The sequence below is a fragment of the Ctenocephalides felis genome, unplaced genomic scaffold (genome assembly GCF_003426905.1).
Source record: "Ctenocephalides felis isolate EL2017-DRISC unplaced genomic scaffold, ASM342690v1 CF-g0.4_SCAFFOLD_03573, whole genome shotgun sequence".
Lineage (NCBI taxonomy): Eukaryota > Metazoa > Arthropoda > Insecta > Siphonaptera > Pulicidae > Ctenocephalides > Ctenocephalides felis.
The window spans coordinates 19,333,412-19,356,675 of NW_020539727.1; the positions used below are offsets into that span (position 1 = coordinate 19,333,412).

The window sequence follows — 23,264 nt, forward strand, 5'->3', positions numbered from 1 at the left end:
AACACCACCGAAGAAAATTTAACGTTCAAATTCGTCTCAAAATCTAAAACAAATCCAGAAATGTACGAAATAAAACTCCCATCCACTTCTGGAATCAAATACAAACCTCCTGGTCGAAAAACCAGGAAAAAACGCCTTAAGGAATGGTTCAGGAAGAGATGTCTAGGTTGCATCTACTGCAAGAAAAAAGGCAGTAGGAAATACGACTTGGATTCTGTTGAGGATACAAGAAAAGTTTCTTTCTTTTGTCGCAAATTCTGGAAAAAAACAATTGACCAAAGTCTTCCTCCGCCAGTGGAGGACTTTAATGCTAAATTGAGGGCTCTGAATGCCCAAAATAATGATGGGCCAAGTAATTCCTCTTCTATGGTGACCTTACCATTGACTCCGAGTCGAGAGGCAACTTTGAGGAGATCTGAAGATTGCAAATGGAAAGATTCACCTAAAATAGGCTCCACGTTTTTGGGAGACATTTTGGGGACCAGGGATAAATTTTTGGAGAGGTTGGAGTACGACAGGAGTATACCCAGGAAGAAAAAAGCCAAGGATCAGACTTCTGAAGTTCTGGTTGCTGGTAAGAAGAACCAGATTTTTTTTGCAGGATTCATGATAAAATTGATTCCCAGGAATTTTTTTTAACTAAGGTAGTTGTAGTAATGGGCCAAAATCAAAAATGAAAATTTTTGAGAAATTGAGAAAAATTGAGTTTTTGAGAAAACGGTGTATCGGATTTGAATGATCTAAAAAACATTCAATTTGTAATGATTGGGAGAAGTGGTGATTAGTTTTTGGCAAAGACAGGTCCCGCCATTTCGAAGATACAAAGCTAAATGTGCAAAAAATGGCATTTTTGAGTGAACTAAGCGTCCGATTTGAATTATCTAAATATAAAACTTTCTGCTTGTATTGACAAAACAATTCTTTTGAGGATAAAAAATTCTAACATCTTTTATTTATTTTCCATAAAATATTTTTGTAATTTTAGATTAAAAATTCAAAAAATGACCCAGGCTAAGCACAGTCTAAGCGCCACTCTGGTACAAATGTTTACCCAAGTGCGTTTAGACTGTTTATGTAATGGAGCACTTTTCCAATTTTGTGAGAAAAAACTATTGAACAATGTGAAAATATTACAAAAAATTAGTTTGTAATATTTTTTAAAAAATGAATTCTTTCAATTTTAAGCAGAAGAGTGAGGTCGTATTTATTTTACAAAATTTATTTATGATATTTTTTTTTAAGAGAGATGACGAACTTATTTAATATTTTTTAAAAAATGATTTTTTTTTTTCAATTTCAAGCAGAAGAGTGAGGACGCACTTATTTATTACAAAATTTATTTATAATATTTTTAAAAAAAGATTTTTTTCTACTTTAAGCAGAAAAGTAAGGTCGTATTTAAAAAAAAATATATATATTTTTTAAAAAATGAATTCTTACAATTTTAAGCATAAGAGTGAGGTCATATTTTTTTACAAAATTTATTTATAATATTTTTTAAAATACGAAGCAAAAGAGTGAGGACGTATTTGTTTATTACAAAATTTATTTATAATATTTTTGAAAAATGAAATAAATTAAAAAAATCACAAAGACTAAGCACAGTCTAAGCGCCACTCTGGTACAAATGTTTACCCGAGTGCGTTTAGACTGTTTATGTAATGGAGCACTTTTCCAATTTTGTGAGAAAACTATTGAAAAATGAGAAAATGCCGCCGAGCTAAGCACTGTATAAGTGAAAATGTCGCACATAATTGTTTGCAAATGCGTTTAGACTGTGACTATACGGGAGCACTTTTTCAATTTTTTGCAAATTAGGCAACTATATATATTTTTTTTGAAATTGATATCGAAATGAAATGACGATTGTTAATGTAATAATTGATTTATGATTTGAATTTGATTTGCTCAGATATAACAAGATAGCAAAAATAATGAAAGTGTTACAGTATTTGTAATAATATATTTGAAAACGTTTAAAATTTCTCGAATATTTCATTACGGTACGGGAAGTTTCAGCAATTTGCCTTAAGTCACGATGCCATACACCACTAGTTTAGTATAAGTATTGCAGGTTGCTGATTTTTTTTTCTGATTCAGATGACAGTGGAGTTTCGGCCAACAGTTCGCCCCTGACCCGCCTAAGGACCGCCGGTGGTCACCATAGAGATCTGGGCCAAGATTGGGCAGCCACTGGCGGTCTTCAGGATGATGACGTCACCGGAATAGGTTCCGGAAGCGACAGGATGCTCCGGTTGCATAGCAACCGGAGTCTGTCATCGCTCGGAGTAAGTAGATAATCTCCAATCAAATTAGTAGATGATTTATTTAGTTGCTTACACCTAACAATTTGATTTTCAGTTGCGATCTGATTCGATGGCCTCAGTCTACTCAGGAGCCGGTGACGGTCGATATGGAACAGTTGCAGTCAAAGGAGAAGTCGAATTTGGACTCCAATACAACTACAAAACTGATTCCTTGATGATCAGAATCAAACAATGTCGAGATTTGGCCCAAGTCGACGCCAAGAGAAACAGATCTGACCCATACGTAAAGGTAAATAGACAAAAAAGAGTGCGCGTAAGGATCACACACGATTGGAGTAAAACTTATTTGCTAGTATACAAAGTAGCAATTTTAAGTTACGTAAAAATAAATACATCATATAACAATTTTGAATAATGTTTATTAGTAATATGGTAACACTCGTGATGCCGAACATATTTATTAGTGTCAACCATTATACACATTTATATAATGATAAATTATAAATTGTATATTTATTAAAATTAAACTTAAAAACATGTATAATATTCAAAAACAATAATGTAATCGAAGTCATACTTCAAATACGACATGATCGGTTTGTCGTTGTAATTAGCATTTAGGACTTGGACCTTTATAATTCTATAATATTCGTTCACACAGTGGATTATGTTTAACAACGCCTAAGCAAATATTGTTTTTGCAAATTCGCTCATCCTGCAATAATTGTGTTTGAAGAACTTCATGTGATTAAAATTAACATACATTCATTTACTGCGTATTATTTTTACTTTTTCGCTGGCGATATAATCTCGTTCTTTGAACAGCTGTAATATCTGTCTTGCCTAAAAAATTGAAGCCATACTTTTATATTTGTTTTATTTATCAAGCCCTGCACATAGCTCGATCTATGAATCATTTGCTTTTTATGTGAACGTTAATGCAATGATCATCATCAATATTACGAGGTAATAAATTAACCATATTATTAACGTCAACAGGCACGTTTGTAATTTGTTCAAATATTCCAAATTGTCCATTTGCATGTCGCAATCGTCTAATTTGCACGAAGCACAACCTAGGTGAAATTAACCTTTCAGATACAATATCTTGTTTAGGTAGATAATTTGGTATAGGTAAAAATACAAACCCGTTAAATTTACATAAAGTGGGAATTTTACCCGAATTTAATGCCTTTCGACAAGTTTGACATCCAACCAGATTATTTGAATCATATTGAATCATATATTCGAAAAACCATTATTAAGAATTTGTTTTTGAGCTTCATTTAATATTTTTAAGTCACTTTGAAACCAAAGTCGACTGTGAAACGAAAGTCATACATAGCCAAAGCTATTATTTGTAAATTGTTATTTAAACTATTTTCGTGCATTCCTAAACAAATTGAAGTCTTTATATGGAAGTTCAAATACTTCATTTGACTCTTGCAAAAGATCAATTCTTGTCACATTATATACAGAATCATCAATTTGCAATTGACGTGATGTAGTTGATGTATCAGAAAAAGTTACAGCAGTACTTTCATCTAAAAAGATAACAGAATAATATGTTTAAATGAGAATACTTGTAGCGTTTTTCAAGAGTCAAATAGCGAAAAAATATTCTTACTTATGTCAATGGTGTTGACATTAACATTTAAATTGATACCTGGCTCAAGATTTTCTAATAAATTGACAACGACCGATTATTTTCCCGCAGTTGTTTTCTTTGACGATGTAATCTAGATCTTAATGACGAATGACGAATCATTGACACTTGACCTTGTCGTAACTAATTTTCGTTGCATTTGTACGGATTTACACCCATGCCGCGCCTAAAGAAGTTTTACTTAAAAAAACTGGCAAAATTTGATAGAGATCACCATTACCATCTGTTTTCCTCCAGGTTTACCTACTGCCTGACAAGTCTAAGAGTGGTAAAAGAAAGACCAAGGTGAAGAAGCATACTGTGAATCCAATCTTCGAGGAAACTCTGAGCTTTAATTTGTCTTTAGAAGAATTAAAGACAAGGACTTTGTGGTTGACAGTTTGGCACTCCGACATGTTTGGTCGCAACGACTTTTTAGGAGAAGTCATGATGCCTCTGGAAGACAAAGTGTTTGATGATCCTGCACCAGTTTGGTATCCTCTCCAGGAAAGGGTAAGGGATAAAAAACAAATTATACTTTCCTGGTGAATTTGTAGATATTTCTGTTTCCTCTTGATAAATTTTATATTTCTGTTTCCTCTTGGTAAATTTTATTTTTATATTTCTATTCCCCAGACGGAGCCTTTTGAGGAGTCAGTTAGTCACAAAGGTGATGTCATGTTGGCTTTGAAATTTGTACCACCAGGAAGTGATACCAGTGCTTCTGGTAAGGCAGGGAAAAACAAGAAATCGAGAGGATCCTTGCACGTTTTGGTCAAAGAAGCCAAAAATTTAACAGGTGCCAAGGCTAATGGAACTTCTGATCCGTTCTGCAAAAGGTAAAGTAGCAATTGAAAATTCTATTACACTTTTAAGTATTTTATATTTTTCAATATATTACAATTTTGAACCCTCTAAAACTTTTTTAAAACACTAAAACTTTTTTGAACACTCCACAACGTTTTTGAATACTCTAAAGCTTTTTTTAACGCTCTAAAACTTTTTTTGAACACTCTAAAACTTTTTTTTAACACTCTAAAACTTTTTTTGAACACTCCAAAACTCATTTTGAACATTGTACAACATAGTTGAACACTTTGCAAGATTTTGTAGCAGTCGACATGATATTTAAACACTTGTCAAGATCTTGGAACACTTAACAAGATCTTGCAACACTTGACAAAATTTTTGAAACACTTGACAAGATCTTGAAAATGCTTTAAAAAACCTTGGAACACTTGACAAGATCTTGTAACCCTTTACAAGATTTTTGAAACACTTTACAAGATTTTGAAAATACTTTAAAAGATCTTGGAACACTTTACAAGGTTATAGAAGGCTTTTCAAGACTATAGAACTTTCCAACATTTTGAAACAATTCCCAAAATTTTGAAACAATTTACAAAATTATAGAAAATTTTACAATACTTTAAAACACGTTACAAGATCTTGAAATATTTTCCAAGATCTTGGAACACTCTACAGCATTGTTAAGCACTTTACAACTTTGTTGAGTACTGTACAAAATTTTGGAACACTTTGAAAGATATTGGAACACAACTCAAGAGCTTTGAACACTTGACAAGATCATGGTCTAGTTTGCAAGATCTTGAAACACTTGACAAGATCTTGGAACATTTGACAAGATCTTGGAATATTTTGCAAGAGCTTGAAACACTCTATAAAATTTTTGAACACTTTTAAAACATCTCGAAACACTTTACAACATTTTGAAATACTTCACCAGATCTTGAAACACTGAACAAAATCTTGGAACACTTTGTAAGATCTTGGAACAGTTTACAACGTTGGTGAAAACATTACAAAATTTTAGAATTTTTTTTTTACAAGATTTTGGAACGCTTGACAAGATCTTGGAACACTGTACAATATTTTTGAATACATTACAGCATTGCTGAGCACTTGACAACATTATTGAGCACTTTACAAAATTTTGGAACAATTTGAAAGATCTTGAAACACTTTAAAAGATTGTAACACTTCACAAGATTTTAATACTTTACATACAAGATTTTAACTCTTTTCAAAATTTTAACACTTTACAAGATTTTAACACATCACAAGATTTTAACACTTTTCAAGATTTTAATACTTTACACGATTTTAACACTTTACAAGATCTTGGAAGACTCTACAATATTTTTGCAAGATCTTGGAAGACTCTACAATATTTTTGCAAGATCTTGGAATACTTGTGAAGATTTTTGAACACTTTGCAAGATCTCGCAACACTTTGCAAGATCTTGAAACACTTGACAAAACCTTGCAACTCTTTGCAAGATCTTGGACCAATTTGCAAGATCTTGAGAAAACTTACAAGACCTCGGAACACTTATTTATTTATTTATTTATTTATTTAAATATATACTTAGCCCACAGATTACTCCAGGAGGACTCAAAAATACAGATATTTTACATAATGAATAACAATTAAAATATATACAAAATTACAATATATAGTTAGTAACATAAAATGCTTAAGATAAAATTACATATAATGCAGAATGTAACAATATTATTTATAAACAAAATAAGATAAAATAATGAGGTATTTGAAAAGAAAATAAAAAAGGTTAACTTGTGCAGATGGAGATTATTTGATTAGGTGAAGTGTTGTGAATATCTGTTTCATTATTAATTGAGTTAAAGTTAGAGGACATAAGTAAAATAGGCGAATTTAAGAGAGAATTAGATTTAGGAGTAGGATAATTGAAAAATAATTGTGAACATTAAAGGATAGTTGGTTAAGAATAAGAGGACACTCTATAGAATCATTGCAAAGTTTAAATAAGAACATAATTGTACAGATAAATCGACGTGAGGCAAAGGAAGAAATACCAAATTCTTTTAGTAAAGTGTTGTGGTCAAAGCCACGTTCAGGGTAAATTTTATATGTTTTATAATAAAGATATTTCAGAAATTTTCACTGAACCTTCTCTATCGCATCAGAGTTGTTGGTTTGATGAGGATACCAAATAATCAAACCATATTCTAATTTTGAACGTACAATAGAATAGTGCATGCAAAGAAGCGCATTGGTAGATTTAAATTGTAAACAATTATAAACAATTTGCAAGAAAATATTTACAATTTTCAAGAAAATAAATAAACAACTTGAATTTTTTTCTAGTTATCTGTTACCTGACAAAGGAAGAAGTTCCAAACAGAAAACACCGGTCATCAGGAGATGCCTGAATCCTGCCTGGAACTACACCTTTGTCTACGATGACGTCACATTGCAAGACCTTAACGAAAGGGCCTTGGAATTGACTGTTTGGGACCACGACAGATTGGGGAGCAACGAATTTTTGGGAATGGTTCGATTGTCCTTGGGAACAGGTAAAATAAAAAAAAAATACCGTCAAATTAATTGAGAAAAATTAATAAATAAAGTTGCTTTATATAATTGAACAAAAAAAGTATCAACAAAAGAACTGATACATCTTCACTTTGTGGGAATTATCAAGTAGTAGTAGTACATACATATATATATATATATATATATATATATAAAAAAACCTCGTGTCACGATGTTCGTTCGCGATGGAAGCCCAAACTACTGAACTGATTTTAAATTTTATTGGCTCATCGTGTGCATATATATCCAACTTAGGTTATAGGAAATTTTGAAAAGTAAATTTAAAACATAAATATATAATTTTTATAAATTTCAAAAAATTTTGACAGAAAATGACCAAAAAAAAAACAAAACACTAAGATGTCAAATGTCAAAATTTATGGAAAATTCGTGAAAAAAAGATTTATGATTTTTGAAAAAAAAAATAACAGTTCAAAAAATATAATTCAAAAACATATACATATACACAAAAAAAAATTTTTAACTTCAATAGGAAACAAATAAATTAATTATTCCGGAGTTATGTTATAGGCAATATTGCCAAACAAATTATAGACAGAAAACATTATTGTAAAATAAATACTATCATTTTCGACCAAAAAGGAAATATTTTGACATTTATAAATTTAGTGCATATTGGATATATGAAATTGACATTCACTATTTTTAAATTAAATGCAAATATAAAAAATCTGATACTTATATAAAAAATTGTATATTTAGTTAATGATACTGCGTTGATTTAGACTAAAATCTAATTTATTCAGTGATTAAAAAAAATATTTCACTATTTGACATAAACAAAATTAAAATAAACAAAACACTATGATGGCGTTGGAATTAATTATCAAAGTGTAAAGAAATTAGCGTAATTAAAGTATAATATTATTATTAATACATCATGTATATTATAAGATCTTCTGCAAAGCGGCAAAATAGTTTTGATGGCAAAGCAACGTTTGCCGGGTCAGCTAGTATATATATATATATATATATATATATATATATATATATAAAATTTATATATTACTCAAAATTTTCCTTACCCAGGTCTTTCCTCTAGGACTTTCTAACTACCAGGTATCTCTTTACCATTTTTTGTTCTAAATGAAAATTTTTAATCCAATTTTTTTATTTAGGAAAATACCAGGACAAACAAGTCGAATGGATGGATTCCCACGACCGAGAAATGGCCCTTTGGAGGTCCATGCTGGACAGGCCCAATTTTTGGGTCGAAGGATGCATTTCGCTGAGGAATTCGAATGTTGCAAATAGTAAAGTTTAGTCTTAATATTTAAATATATATTCATGTATTTATGTGATGTTAGGAAAGTATATAAGTATATACATAATTATATATATATATATATAAATATATATATATATATATTATATATATATATTACCATGCAATATCTATGTAGCCCTTAAGACGTTACTTATCATCATCACTGCAATTTACAACTTTTGTAAATGTTTTTTAAAACTTTTGTAATTTTTTTTTACAAACAGCATTTATTATAATTATCCATTCCCATTTTAAAATTGTCTGCGTTTAATCGAGTTAAACTTGGAACTAATTTTTACTAATTATAAAATTTTTTTTAACAATACGAGTTTCTTGTCTTGTTTGTCTTCGTGCAAATAACGAACTAAAGAAGCTTTTTTTTTAAATGTATATAGTATATATTATATTATATTAATCATCTATTACTATTATACTTAATTTTATTATATTGTAATTATTATGCTTAATTACTGTAAGTAATTGAAATTATTGTTATGCACTTTTAATAATGATTCGAGAAAATAAATTGTAAAGATTAAAGATTTTTTTTTTAATTTTTAACTTTCAGTTATATATAAAGTCAGTAATTGTATTAGTAAAATGGATATATACATTTATATATTGATTTATACACTACTAGGCATTTATATATGGGGTCAGTATATTAGAAAAATGGATATATACATTTATATTTTGATTTATACACTACTACGCATTTATATATGGGGTCAGTATACTAGAAAAATGGATATATACATGTATATATTGATTTATACACTACTAGGCATTTATATATGGGGTCAGTATATTAGAAAAATGAATTTATACATTTATATATTGATTTATACACGTTTTGGCATTTATATATGGGGTCAGTATATTAGAAAAATGGATATATACATGTATATATTGATTTATACACTACTAGGCATTTATATATGGGGTCAGTATATTAGAAAAATGAATTTATACATTTATATATTGATTTATACACGTTTTGGCATTTATATATGGGGTCAGTATAATAGAAAAATGGATATATACATGTATATATTGATTTATACACTACTAGGCATTTATATATGGGGTCAGTATATTAGAAAAATGGACATATACATTTATATATTGATTTATACATGGTTATATATATACTAGCTTTCTAGTATGGGAAATGGATATATAAGTGTATATATTGATTTATACATGGTTATATATATATATATATATATATATATATATATATATATATACTAGCTGTCCTAGTTTGTATTGGAATTGGATATATATATAAGTGTATATATTGATTTATACATGGCTATATATATATATATATATATAGCTGTCTCAGTTTGTATGGGAATTGGATATATAAATGTATATATTGATTTATACATCGTTATATATATATATATATATATATATATACATATATATATATATATATATATATATATACTAGCTGTCCTAGTTTCTAGGGGAATTGAATATATACATGTATATATTGATTTATACATGGTTATATATTTACTAGCGGTCTCGGTTTGTATGAGAATCGGATATATAAATGTATATATGGATTTATATATGATTATATATGGCTTAATTACCATAGTTTTCTTGGAAATTGGATATATCAATGTATATACTGATATTTTTATTGTTATATATTTGCAAAATAGATATATACATTGATATTTGTTAATTGGCTAAATAACGTTTGCTGGACTAGTTAGTTTATATGTATAATGTAATAAAAATAAATAACATAAATAAATAAAAAATAAAAATAGCTAATAAATAATGAATAAAATAGTTGTAGCAGAAAATAATGAATAAATATAAATAATATATAAATAATTAACAATAAAGTCTAAAATCTAATTGCAAAATGCATAAATCTAATTATTATAAAATATATAAATTAAAAAACGCGCACCTTCTACAATTTGAAAATCCCGCCCAATCCGCCATATTTAAAAATCTGGTGTTACCATCTCGAAAAAATTGTCAAACCTTTGACATGTCTCTTGTCTTCCGCACGCGCACGCCATTTTGATACAGAAAGCTGAAAGCTGCTCGCTTGTAATTCTTTTGTAAATTCAAGTCATGTTTTACGAAAAACATTAATAATAGTTAACTTTAATTAATAATAAACTTAATGTCCTGTTGTACAAAAGGAATAGAAAGGTGTAACGTTTTATTTATTTTTTAATCGACACGAAACGAGAAGAGTTTTTGTTAAACAATGAGGATTATATGAGAACTGGAACTATAATCAGGTGATAATGGAATAAAATATGTTATGTGTAAAGGATTATTTGTTTATTGTATGTACAAGTTGTTTATGCAATTGTATACGCAAAGATTTTAAGTTATTATAGTTTTACATTTTGTGTTTTCATGAGGTTATGTTTTGCTAATACAACTATGAGAGAAAACATCAATTTTTTGACATGTCATATTAATCATTTATTTTTGTATTTTTAGATTATGAAACGCTAGGAATATTATTAAAGGATTTTAGTTTACATTAAGATTAGTATATAAGTCTGTTTCAAAATGTGGTCGTCTCAGCCGAGCTCCAATTCTTCAAATATTAAAACTTTGGGGATGACTTCAGCTATTTCTACAGCCACACCGAAGGCTTTGGATTTACAAAAGACACAAGAATTACAAGATGCTTTAAGTAAGTAAAGGAAATACATTTATCTATTTAGTCAGAACAATGTTTTGAATTTGTTTTTCCTTTTTAGCTCCTTTCAAAGTTTTTGAATCTGAACAGGAGTTAAATCATCGCATGCAGCTTTTATCAAAATTAAATTCACTAGTTAAAGAATGGATAAAAGATGTTTCAATCAGTAGAAACATGCCTGAAAATTGTGCCCAACAAGTGGGTGGTAAAATATATACTTTTGGATCTTACAGACTTGGGGTAACCTCAAAATTTTATTATTTACACCCAAAAATACGTGTTCAATGTGTTTTTTTACCCAGGTGCATCATAAGGGGGCTGATATCGATGCTTTATTAGTTGCTCCAAGACACATAGACAGATCTGATTATTTCACATCATTTTTTGAGTTACTTAAACAGCAGCCTGAAGTGACAGACTTACGAGTAAGTAAAAAAATAGACTTATTATTATTATGTCTATTATTCAATTAATTTATTCCTGTGTCTTTTACCTCTAGTCTGTTGAAGAAGCATTTGTGCCTGTGATAAAAATGAACTACGACGGTATAGAGATAGATTTATTGTTTGCTAGATTAGCCTTAAAGGAAATTCCAGATAATTTTGACCTGCGAGATGATACTTTGCTAAAAAATTTGGACCAGAAATGCGTGAGGAGTCTGAATGGTTGTCGTGTTACGGATGAAATTTTAAGACTTGTTCCTAATATTGAAAATTTTAGACTGGCGCTGAGGGCTATTAAATTATGGGCAAAGAGTGAGTAAATAGGAATAGAAATATATATATATATATATATATATATATATATATATATATAAAATTTATTGTGTATTGATCATTTATTTTTTCTTCGGTTTTATTTATTTGTTCACTATTCATTTTTTTTTTATTTCAATTTCTATTTTTGTTCATTGTTTTTTTGGTTACTTTTTGAATATTGATATTCATTTTTTTTTTATATATTTTTTTAAAATTATTTTATCTATTTTGTTTATTTGTAAAATTTTTGTTTTCCAATTCGTCTATTTCATTTTACTTTTTTATATTTATTTATTTTTAATTCAATTGATTTTTACACCCATTCAAAAAAACAATTGCATTGCTATCATTTTTGGTATATATATATATATTATATATATATATATATATATATTATTTATATATATTTATATATATATATATATATATATATTTGTTTTTCAGAACATGGAATATACTCCAATGTCCTCGGCTACCTCGGTGGTGTCTCCTGGGCCATGCTGGTGGCCCGAACTTGCCAACTCTATCCAAATGCAGCAGCTGCCACACTAGTTCATAAGTTCTTCCTGGTGTTCTCACAATGGAAATGGCCACAACCGGTGCTTCTTAAACAGCCCGACAACGTAAACCTTGGATTTACAGTCTGGGACCCCAGAGTAAATGTCAGCGATCGAAATCATCTGATGCCCATCATCACACCGACTTATCCACAACAGAATTCCACTTATAATGTTTCTTTGTCGACCAGGAAGGTTATGATGGAGGAATTTAGAGCAGGTAGGGGATATATACATTTATATATTGATTTATACACCTTTTGGCATTTATATATGGGGTCAGTATAATAGAAAAATGGATATATACATTTATATATTGATTTATACACTCCTAGGCATTTTTATATGGGGTCAGTATAATAGAAAAATGGATATATACATTTATATATTGATTTAAACACTACTGGGCATTTATATATAGGGTCAGTATAATAGAAAAATGGATATATACATTTATATATTGATTTATACACTACTAGGCATTTATATATGGGGTCAGTATATTAGAAAAATGGACATATACATTTATATATTGATTTATACACTACTAGGCATTTATATATAGGGTCAGTATAATAGAAAAATGAATATATACATTTATATATTGATTTATACACTACTAGGCCTTTATATATGGGGTCAGTATAATAGAAAAATAGATATATACATTTATATATTGATTTCTCCACTACTAGGCATTTATATATGGGGTCACTATAAGAGAAAAATGGATATATACATTTATATATTGATTTATACACTACTAGGCATTTATATATGGGGTCAGTATATTAGAAAAATGGACATATACATTTATATATTGATTTATACACTACTAGGCATTTATATATAGGGTCAGTATAATAGAAAAATGAATATATACATTTATATATTGATTTATACACTACTAGGCATTTATATATTAGGTCAGTATATTAGAAAAATGGATATATACATTTATATATTGATTTATACACTACTAGGCATTTTTATATGGGGTCAGTATATTAGAAAAATGAATATATACATTTATATATTGATTTATACACTACTAGGCATTTATATTCAGGCTTCGTATAATAGTTAAATGGATATATACATTTATATATTGATTTATACACGTTTTGGCATTTATATATAGGGTCAGTATATTAGAAAAATAGATATATACATTTATATATTGATTTATACACTACAAGGCATTTATATATGGGGTCAGTATATTAGAAAAATGGATATATACATTTATATATTGATTTATACACGTTTTGGTATTTATATATGGGGTCAGTATATTAGTAAAATGGATGTATACATTTATATATTGATTTATACACGTTTTGGTATTTATATATGGGGTCAGTATGTTAGTAAAATGGATGTATACATTTATATATTGATTTATACACTACTAGGCATTTATATATGGGGTCAGTATAATAGAAAAATGGATATATACATTTATATATTGATTTATACACGTTTTGGTATTTATATATGGGGTCAGTATATCAGTAAAATGGATGTATACATTTATATATTGATTTATACACTACTAGGCATTTATATATGGGGTCAGTATAATAGAAAAATGGATATATACATTTATATATTGATTTATACATTACTAGGCATTTATATTTAGGCTTAATATATTAGTAAAATGGATATATACATTTATATATTGATTTATACACGTTTTGGTATTTATATATGGGGTCAGTATATTAGTAAAATGGATGTATACATTTATATATTGATTTATACACGTTTTGGTATTTATATATGGGGTCAGTATGTTAGTAAAATGGATGTATACATTTATATATTGATTTATACACTACTAGGCATTTATATATGGGGTCAGTATAATAGAAAAATGGATATATACATTTATATATTGATTTATACATTACTAGGCATTTATATATGGGGTCAGTATATTAGAAAAATAGATATATACATTTATATATTGATTTATACATTACTAGGTATTTATATATGGGGTCAGTATATTAGAAAAATAGATATATACATTTATATATTGATTTATACATTACTAGGCATTTATATATGGGGTCAGTATATTAGAAAAATAGATATATACATTTATATATTGATTTATACACTACAAGGCATTTATATATGGGGTCAGTTTATTACAAATATGGATATATACATTTATATATTGATTTATACACTACTATCATTATCCGATTGTAAAAGCTGATGTTGTTTTTTTGTTTGTCTAGGTTTACAGATCACAGAAGAAATTATGTTGGGTCGACAAACTTGGGATAAATTGTTTGAAGCACCGAATTTTTTTTCAAGGTATAGACATTTTATAGTGTTATTAGCTTCTTCGTCGACACCGGAGGATCAATTAGAATGGACTGGACTTGTTGAAAGTAAAATTAGAAGATTAATAGGTACGTGGTAGAATAATTAGTAAATAAGTTTTTAGACATTGAGATAATTGCGGATTAAACCTAAAATAAATATATTATCTCAGTTGTATTTAGTCTGATGAAACCTTTTGATTTTTTTTTTATTTTTTTTTTGTTAATTTATATATATACATTATTTTCATATCTCAGTCAGACAGAGGTGCCTGGTATGAGAGATTATGAAAACAGTTTTCATATTTTATATATACATTTCATTTGACTAATTCATTAATATAATATCTATTATAATTAAAATATCTTTATATATAACCCTTCTTTTTTTTTTGATGAATTGATATGGATTTGCATTTGGATTTGATTAAAAGGTCTTGCCCTTTTAATTTTGTACCGAATTTTCAATGAAAATATTTTTATTCCATTTAGTAATTGTTTCATAAGATCATAAAACTATTTTTGGGCATTTAACTTTACTTCAGCATGTTTAAAAAAAATTCATATAATTATAAAAGTATTACAATTAATTTTAAATTTGGTGCTGTAAATATATTAGGTTGTCAAATATCTCCCTTCCGCTTTTTTGCTCTTGATTTATAATACAAAAAGGCGGAAGGGAGATATTTGACAACCTATTATTTGTCTTGAATTTTTTAATTTATTATTTTTATTACTACTAATCATTATTAATTTTCCATTTTCGTCTTCAATTTCCTTATAATATTTATTTATTTTTCTTTTATTAGCCTATAGAAATTGCAAGTGGTAAAATTGTAACAGTTTTCATTTCTTTATGATAATTTACGACATTGTTAGATGATTTAGATTGTTTTGAAATGATTTAGAACAGTTTTGGACAACTTAAAACATATATAGACATTTTTAGAAGTTTTACAACATTTTCCGGCGATTCAGAACGTTTTTAGACAATTCAGGAACAATTTTAGACGATTCAGGACATTTTTATACGGTCGAGAACATTTTCCGAAACGTTTTAGAACGATTTTTAGATGGTTCAGAATATTTCTGGGCAGTTTGGAACATTTCCGGACTGTTCGGACGATTTAGAACATATTTTAGATGGTCTAGTGCATTTTTAGACTTTTTATGAACATTTACCAGACTTACATAATGTTTGTAGACAATTTAGAACATTTATAGACGATTTATAACGTTTTGAAACTATTGGATGAACGGTTTTGGAGGATATACAACCTTGTTGCACTATTTGGAATGCTTTGCGACCATTCGGAAGGTTTTTAGGCTATTTAAAACAGGATTAAAAATATTTTTAGACGATTTAGATTTATTTAAGACAATTCAGAATTTTTTCAAACGATTCGAAACATTTTTAGACGATTCAGAACATTTCCGGACTGCTTGGAACATTTTTAGACGATTCAGAATGTTTTTAGACTAATCAGAACATTTTTTAAGCGATTCATAACATTTTTTGACGATTGAGAACATTTTCAGATGATTTTTGGACGATTCAAAACATTTTCAGACGATTTTTACACGATTCGGAACATTTTTAGATGATTCTTAACATTTTTGGATGATTCGGTTCATTTTTAGACGATTCAGAACATTTTCAGAAGCTTTTTAGAGGATTTAGAACATTTTTAGATGATTTACAATATTTTTAGACGATTTCCAACAATTTTAGACTATTCCCAATATTCTCAGATGAATTTTAGATGTTTCAGAATATTTTTAGACGATTCAGATCATTTTTAGATGATTCATAGCATTTTTAAACGATTCATAACATTTCCGAACTGTTTGGAACATTTTTAGACGATTCAGAACGTTTCCGGACTGTTTGGAACATTTTTATACTATTCAGAATTTTTTTAGACGATTCGGAACATTTTCATACGATTTGTAGATGATTCGGAACATTTTCATACGATTTCTGGACGATTCAGAACATTTTTAGGCGATTCAGAACATTTTTAGATGATTCAAAACATTTTAAGACGATTCAAAACATTTTAAAACTATTTTTAAGTAATTCAAAATATTTTCAGACATTTTTACACGATTCAGAATGTTTTTAGACGATTCAGAATGTTTTTAAACTATTCAGAACATTTTTAAAGCGATTCATAACATTTTTAAACGATTCGGGACATTTTAGGACGATTCAGAGCATTTAAAGACGATTCAGAATATTTTCAAACGATTTTTAAACAATTCAGAACATTTTTAGATGATTTTTAGATGATTCAGGTCATTTCTAAACGATTCATAACATTTTTAGACGATTCGGGGCATTTTAGGACGATTCAGAGCATTTTAAGACGATTCAGAATATTTTCAAACGATTTTTAAACGATTCAGAACATTTTTAGATGATTTTTAGATGATTCAGGTCATTTCTAAACGATTCAGAACATTTTTAGACGATTCAAAACATTTTTTGACGATTCTTAATATTTTTAGACGATTCAGGACGTTTTTAGATGATTCAGAATATTTTTAAATGCTCCAGGATATTTGTAGTAGACGTAGATATTCTGGGACTATTCAGAACATTCTGGGAATATTTAAAATATTCTTAGTACGGTTTGTAAAGATTCGCGACTATTAGGAACGTTTTGAGGCTATTGAGCTAACATTGTGAGGCTACTTGGAACGTTTTTGAAAGATTTGGAACATTTTAGAGCAATTCAGAATATTTTTAGACAATTCACAACATTTTAAGGCGATTTAGAACATTTCCCGACCTTTTGGGAACATTGAGGGACTATTCGGAATTTTATGAGACTATTTTGAACGTTTTGAGAAATATTTAAACGTTATGAAACTACTTAGAACGTCTTGAGAATTTTTGAAACGTTATGGAACTATTAAGAACGTCTTGAGAATATTTGTTTAGAACGTTTTAGGAATATTTTGATCGTTATAAAACTATTGTGAACGTTATGAAACTATTTTGAACATTTTCGAGACAACTTAGGACTTTTTTTTGAGCATTCTGAGACTATTCAGAAAATTGAGGCTATTTAGAATATTTTGAGACTATTTAGAACAATATGTCTTTTGGGAACAATATAAATAGGACTATTTAGAATCTTAGGAGACTTTTTAGAACGTTCTGAAGATATTTACATCATGTTTAGACTGTTCTAACATTTTTAGACAATTTAAAACATTATAAAACTATTTAGACATACATTTTCAAGACTATTTAGAACGTTTTGGGAATATTTAGAACTCCTTGAGATTATTTAGAACGCTTCGAAACTATTTAGAACGTTTTGGAAATATTTAGATCATTTTCAAGACTTTAGAACATTTTCAAGACTATTTAGAACGTTTTGGAAATATTTAGAGCATTCTAGGAAAATTTAGAACGTTATGAAACCATTTATAAGGTTTGAGGAATATTTAGAACATTTTGAAACTATTCGCTACAATTTGAAACTATTAAGAACTTTTCAGTATTTAGAACGATACGAGTTCATTCAGAACGTTGAGACTAGTTGCTGGAACATTATGAGACTATTTATAACGGTTTAATACTATTTTGAACGTTTCGAGACTATTTATAACGCTTTGAAACTATTTAGAACATTATTTATTATTTATTCATGCATTATGAGACTATTTAGAACGTTTTGAGACTATTTTAAACCTTTTCTGACAATTTAGAACGTTTTGAGACTATTTAGAAAAATGTGAAAATGCCGCCAAGCTAAGCACAGTATAAGTGAAAATGTCGCACAGAATTATTTGCAAATGCGTTTAGACTGTTACTATACGGGAGCACTTTTTTAATTTTGTGTAAATTAGGCTTTTTTTTTTTTAAATTGAATTTGAAATGAAATGACGATTGATTGTTAATGTTCTGGTGGTAAATTGATTTATGATTTATATTTGATTCTCTCAGATATAACAAAAGATAGTAAAAATAATGAAAGTTACAGTATTTGTAATAATATATGTATTTGAAAACGTTTAAAATTTCTCGAATATTTCAATACGGTACGGGAAGTTTCAGCAATTTGCCTTAAGGCACGATGTCATACACCACTAGTTTATTATGAGATTATTTACTACATTATGAGACTATTTACAATATTATGAAACTATTTTAGACTTTTTTTTAGACATTTTTGAACTCTGATACTATTTAGAAGGTTTCGAGGTTATTTAGAATGCTTTGAGATCGTTTAGAACATTTTACGACATTATGAACAAAAAAAATAATATTATAAAGACTGGGACAAAAACATTACGTGATTCCTATTTTCTTATTTTATAAACTTATAAGACAAGATTATTATTTATCTTTATATAAGTTCACATAATACAAACATTCATAAAATAATAGAGTTACAGTTCATAAACAGACTTAAGACTTTGTTAGTGTACAGTTTAGCATTTTTCTAATTATTCCAATATGACTTGTATTAATTTCTTATTTGGACTTTAATAAAAATCAAACTTAAATACAAATATTCTTCCTTATTTAGGCAATTTAGACAGAAATCAGCACATAACATTAGCACACGTGAATCCCGAAAACTTTGGCCAAGTAGAACAAATGGACTCATCGAGTTCGGAAAAACAGTGCTGTTCGATGTGGTTCATAGGATTAATGTTCGAAAAAACGGAAAACCTAAACGTAGATCTGACTTACGACATTCAAAATTTCACCGAATCAGTACTGAGCCAGGCAGTTAACATACATATCTTAAAAGATAGCATGAAGATTGAAGTAATATCATAATTTATAGACTTTTAACTGAATATTACGAGTGTGGTTATGATTGTTTTAATGGACGAGATTAATTGGTGTGATTTTAGGCTCGGCACGTGAGGAGGAAACAACTTAGCCAGTATTTAAGTCCTAGTTTGTTGAAACGCGAACGCAAATCGAGCGGTTCTAGTATTAGTGTTGATAAGAAGAGGAAAAGTTTGACGGAACAACAGTTGGCCGATCCGAAGAAGTTGAGGGTCGAAATGGTAAGTCGATGAAAATTATTTATTTTTAAAATTTGTTTTTTATTAATTGTGCTTAGAATAAAAGCAAACTAATACAAATAGTCCTCTTGGCACAGTAAAAACAAAACTTTGAAACTTTTAAATAAAGTTAGAAATGCCCAAAAATTGATTTATAGAATTGTTTGCATTTATTTATCATTTTTGAGAGACGAAATATCCACTACTATAAAAATTTAATATGGTACAATGTTGACTAAAATCTGATGCAAAATGTAGGAGTCATTCTGCATAACTGGCAGTTTCAGTCAGATTTACAATTTTCTCATATTTTCTGAATCTGCACATATTTTACTGTATTTATAGATAGTTCATATTTATAAATATTTTTTTTAATAATGTTCTTAGATAAGTTACAACATTTATACATTACATACTTACACTTTCAAACATATTGAGACAATTTAAAACATTTTGTGACGATTTACAAAATTCTGAGGCAATTTTGAAACAATTAGCAACATTTTGAGACAGTTCGCAACATTTTTAAACGATTTGTAACATTTTCAGACGATTTGGAATGTTTCTAGACATTTAGTAACATTTTTGGGCGTTTTGGAGACATTTTTTAGGCGTCTTAGCGACATTTATGCAGTTTTGGCGGCGTTTTTGATATTTTGGCGACGTTTTTGATGTTTAGGCAACGTTTTTTTGGGCGTTTGTGGAAACATTTTTAGACAACTTTTCAGTATTATTTTTGGACAGTTTATCAATATTTTCAGAAAAACTGGAACATTTTTGGACATTTGGCAACATTTTTATACAATTTACAAAAATTTCGCAACATTTTTAAACAGTTTACAACAATTTAGCAACATTTTTAGAGCGATTGAGACAAAATGAGGCGTTTTAGCAACATTTCTGGAGTTTTGGCGACGTTTTTGATGTTTTGGCGACATTTTTTTGTGCGTTTTGGCAACATTTTTAGTCAACTTGCTACAATTTAGCATTTTTTTAGACAGTTTGGCAATATTTTAGGTAGTTATATTTTCAGAAAAACTGGATCATTTTCAGAGCGATTGGGTCATTTTTTGGGCGTTTTTGGAGTTTTGACGGCGTTTTTGGAGTTTTGACGACGTTTTGATGTTTTGGCAACATTTTTAAACAACTTGCTACAATTTAGCATTTTTTAGACAGTTTAGCAATATTTTTAGGTAGTTTAGCTGTATTTTCAGAAAAACTGTAACATTTTTAGAGTGATTGCGTCATTTTTTGGGCGTTTTAGTGACATTTTTGGAGTTTTGGCGGCGTTTTTGATGTTTTGCCGACGTTTTTGATGTTCTGGCGACATTTTTTTTTGGCGTTTTTGGCAACATTTTCAGGCATTAACAACATTTTTAAACAGTTTACATTGACATTTTTTAGTCATTTTAGCAATATATGGCAAACTGGAACATTTTTAGACGTTCAGTAATATTTTTAGTCATTTTAGCCATTTTTTTAGGCAAAATGGTACATTGTTTGACATTTAGTATCGTTTTTAGACATTTAGCATCGTTTTTAGACGTTAAGCAACGTTTTTAGACATTTTAGCAAATTTTTAGGTAAACTGGAACGTTTTTTAACATTTAGCATAGTTTTTAGACATTTAGCAAACGTTTTTAGACGTTAAGCAACATTTCTAGATATTTTATCCAATTTTTTTTAAGCAAACTGGAACATTTTTTAACATTTAGCATCGTTTTTAGACATTTTGTAACATTTTTATACGTTTAGCATCGTTTTTAGACTTTAAGCAATATTTTTAAGACATTTTAGCATTTATTTATTTTTATTTTTATTTATTTATTATATATTTTTATTATTTTATTTTTATTTATTTATTTACTGAAACTGGAACATGTTTAGACATTTAGCAATATTTTTAGACTTGAAACAGTTCAGCAACGTTTTTAGAAAACCTAGAATATTTTTAAATAACTTGCAACAATTTAACAAACATTTTAGACAAACTAGCAACATTTTTAGACAAACTCGAACATTTTTAGGCAAACCAGAGCATTTTTAGAAAAAAACTAAAAAATTTGTATACCCTGAAAAGTCGATTTATTTAAAGTTTTTGATAATGTGTTTAGACGAGTTTCAATGTGTTGGGGTGTTTCAATGACTTGAAACGTGTTGCATCGACTTGAGACTAGTTTTATTGATTTGAGACTAGTTCTATTGATTTGAGACTAGTTAAAGCGATTTTTATTGAGTCTGGACGATTTTGAGCGATTTTTAATGAACCTGGCCGAGCGTAAGCGACTTTAGATGAGTCTGGACGAGTTTAAAGGGACTGGACGAGCTTATAGCGATTTTTAATGACTCTGGACGAGTTTACGCAATTTTAAATGAGTCTGGGAGGCTTTTAAATGAGTCTGGGAGGCTTTTAAATGAGTCTGGAGGCTTTTAAATGAGTCTGGGAGGCTTTTAAATGAGTCTGGAGGCTTTTAAATGAGCCTGGAGGCTTTTGAATTTGTCTGGAGGCTTTATAAATTAATCCGGTCGATTTTGAATCGGGACGATTTTGAATCGCTTGGGAGTTAAAATGAATTTAAGAGTAAAGTTTAGATGAGTCATCACCATGAGTTGGGTTTAACTTCAAATAAAACATTTGTATCACCCTTTTTTTAATTAAAAACATAAATGAAGAATCCTCGAATTTGTTTTATCTCCGAATACACATTTTTGGATTTGGATCACTTTTTTTTAGTAAACAACATGAATTAAATAGCTCCAACTGTATTCAGTATTTATTATTATCAGAGAACTAAATTAACTATAACAAGTATTTTTAATTCCAGACGGATGAAAGTCCAAACAGTTCATTGGTTTCAGCAAACGATGATAGCAATTCAAGTTTTGGCCTGAGCGGTTCACATGTGGAATTCAATGACGAAAACAGCAGCACTGCTGACAGTACAACTCAAAACACAAACACGACGACAAAAACAGAAATCACAACCTGTTCTTGAGATAAAGTAAGAATTATATATATAAATCCATAAATATTCACAATTTTATTACTATCGTTGCATTCCCTCTCATTTCAGATAGATCTATTAAGTAATTTTTAAGGTAATAAAATACGTGCAAGAGTTATATATCTATATATATATATATATATTTGTGACAAAGAAAGATGTGTGCTCGATTGCTCTTTTATTACAACAAAAGCTGATTTTAAGTTATGTATAAATATTAATCTGTTTAATTTCAACACGTAAGTATGGATCGATATTTATTTATTTACGTGTTTTGTCTACTTGTTTATTTTTTTT

General features: G+C 28.6%; 2 protein-coding genes across 2 annotated transcripts; both read left to right on the forward strand.

Moving 5' to 3' along the window:
• The first annotated feature begins 60 nt into the window (after positions 1-60).
• Positions 61-8,576, forward strand: LOC113389716 (synaptotagmin-like protein 4). Its single transcript, XM_026626731.1, has 7 exons — positions 61-574; positions 2,101-2,288; positions 2,362-2,556; positions 4,171-4,425; positions 4,549-4,751; positions 7,064-7,272; positions 8,431-8,576. The coding sequence occupies exons 1-7, from the start codon at positions 61-63 to the stop codon at positions 8,574-8,576; spliced, it is 1,710 nt and encodes a 569-aa protein (XP_026482516.1).
• A 2,161-nt stretch (positions 8,577-10,737) lies between these two features.
• Positions 10,738-23,173, forward strand: LOC113389015 (poly(A) polymerase type 3). The gene is made up of 11 exons (XM_026626049.1): positions 10,738-10,858; positions 11,067-11,265; positions 11,333-11,511; positions 11,574-11,696; positions 11,771-12,026; positions 12,474-12,806; positions 14,839-15,015; positions 19,473-19,717; positions 19,807-19,965; positions 22,788-22,964; positions 23,037-23,173. The coding sequence occupies exons 2-10, from the start codon at positions 11,139-11,141 to the stop codon at positions 22,956-22,958; spliced, it is 1,770 nt and encodes a 589-aa protein (XP_026481834.1). The 5' UTR covers positions 10,738-10,858; positions 11,067-11,138; the 3' UTR covers positions 22,959-22,964; positions 23,037-23,173.
• Positions 23,174-23,264: the final 91 nt, after the last annotated feature.

What these genes read in the sequence shown, in the direction of transcription:
- LOC113389716 (XM_026626731.1), top strand. Translation starts at nt 61, where the DNA reads ATGTACGAAATAAAACTCCCATCCACTTCTGGAATCAAATACAAACCT. An exon ending in GGAGTCTGTCATCGCTCGGA is followed by an intron (nt 2,289 to 2,361) that starts GTAAGTAGATAA and finishes TTTGATTTTCAG; the next exon opens with TTGCGATCTGATTCGATGGC. An exon ending in GGTATCCTCTCCAGGAAAGG is followed by an intron (nt 4,426 to 4,548) that starts GTAAGGGATAAA and finishes TCTATTCCCCAG; the next exon opens with ACGGAGCCTTTTGAGGAGTC.
- LOC113389015 (XM_026626049.1), top strand. Translation starts at nt 11,139, where the DNA reads ATGTGGTCGTCTCAGCCGAGCTCCAATTCTTCAAATATTAAAACTTTG. An exon ending in TATTAAATTATGGGCAAAGA is followed by an intron (nt 12,027 to 12,473) that starts GTGAGTAAATAG and finishes TTTGTTTTTCAG; the next exon opens with AACATGGAATATACTCCAAT. An exon ending in GATGGAGGAATTTAGAGCAG is followed by an intron (nt 12,807 to 14,838) that starts GTAGGGGATATA and finishes TTGTTTGTCTAG; the next exon opens with GTTTACAGATCACAGAAGAA.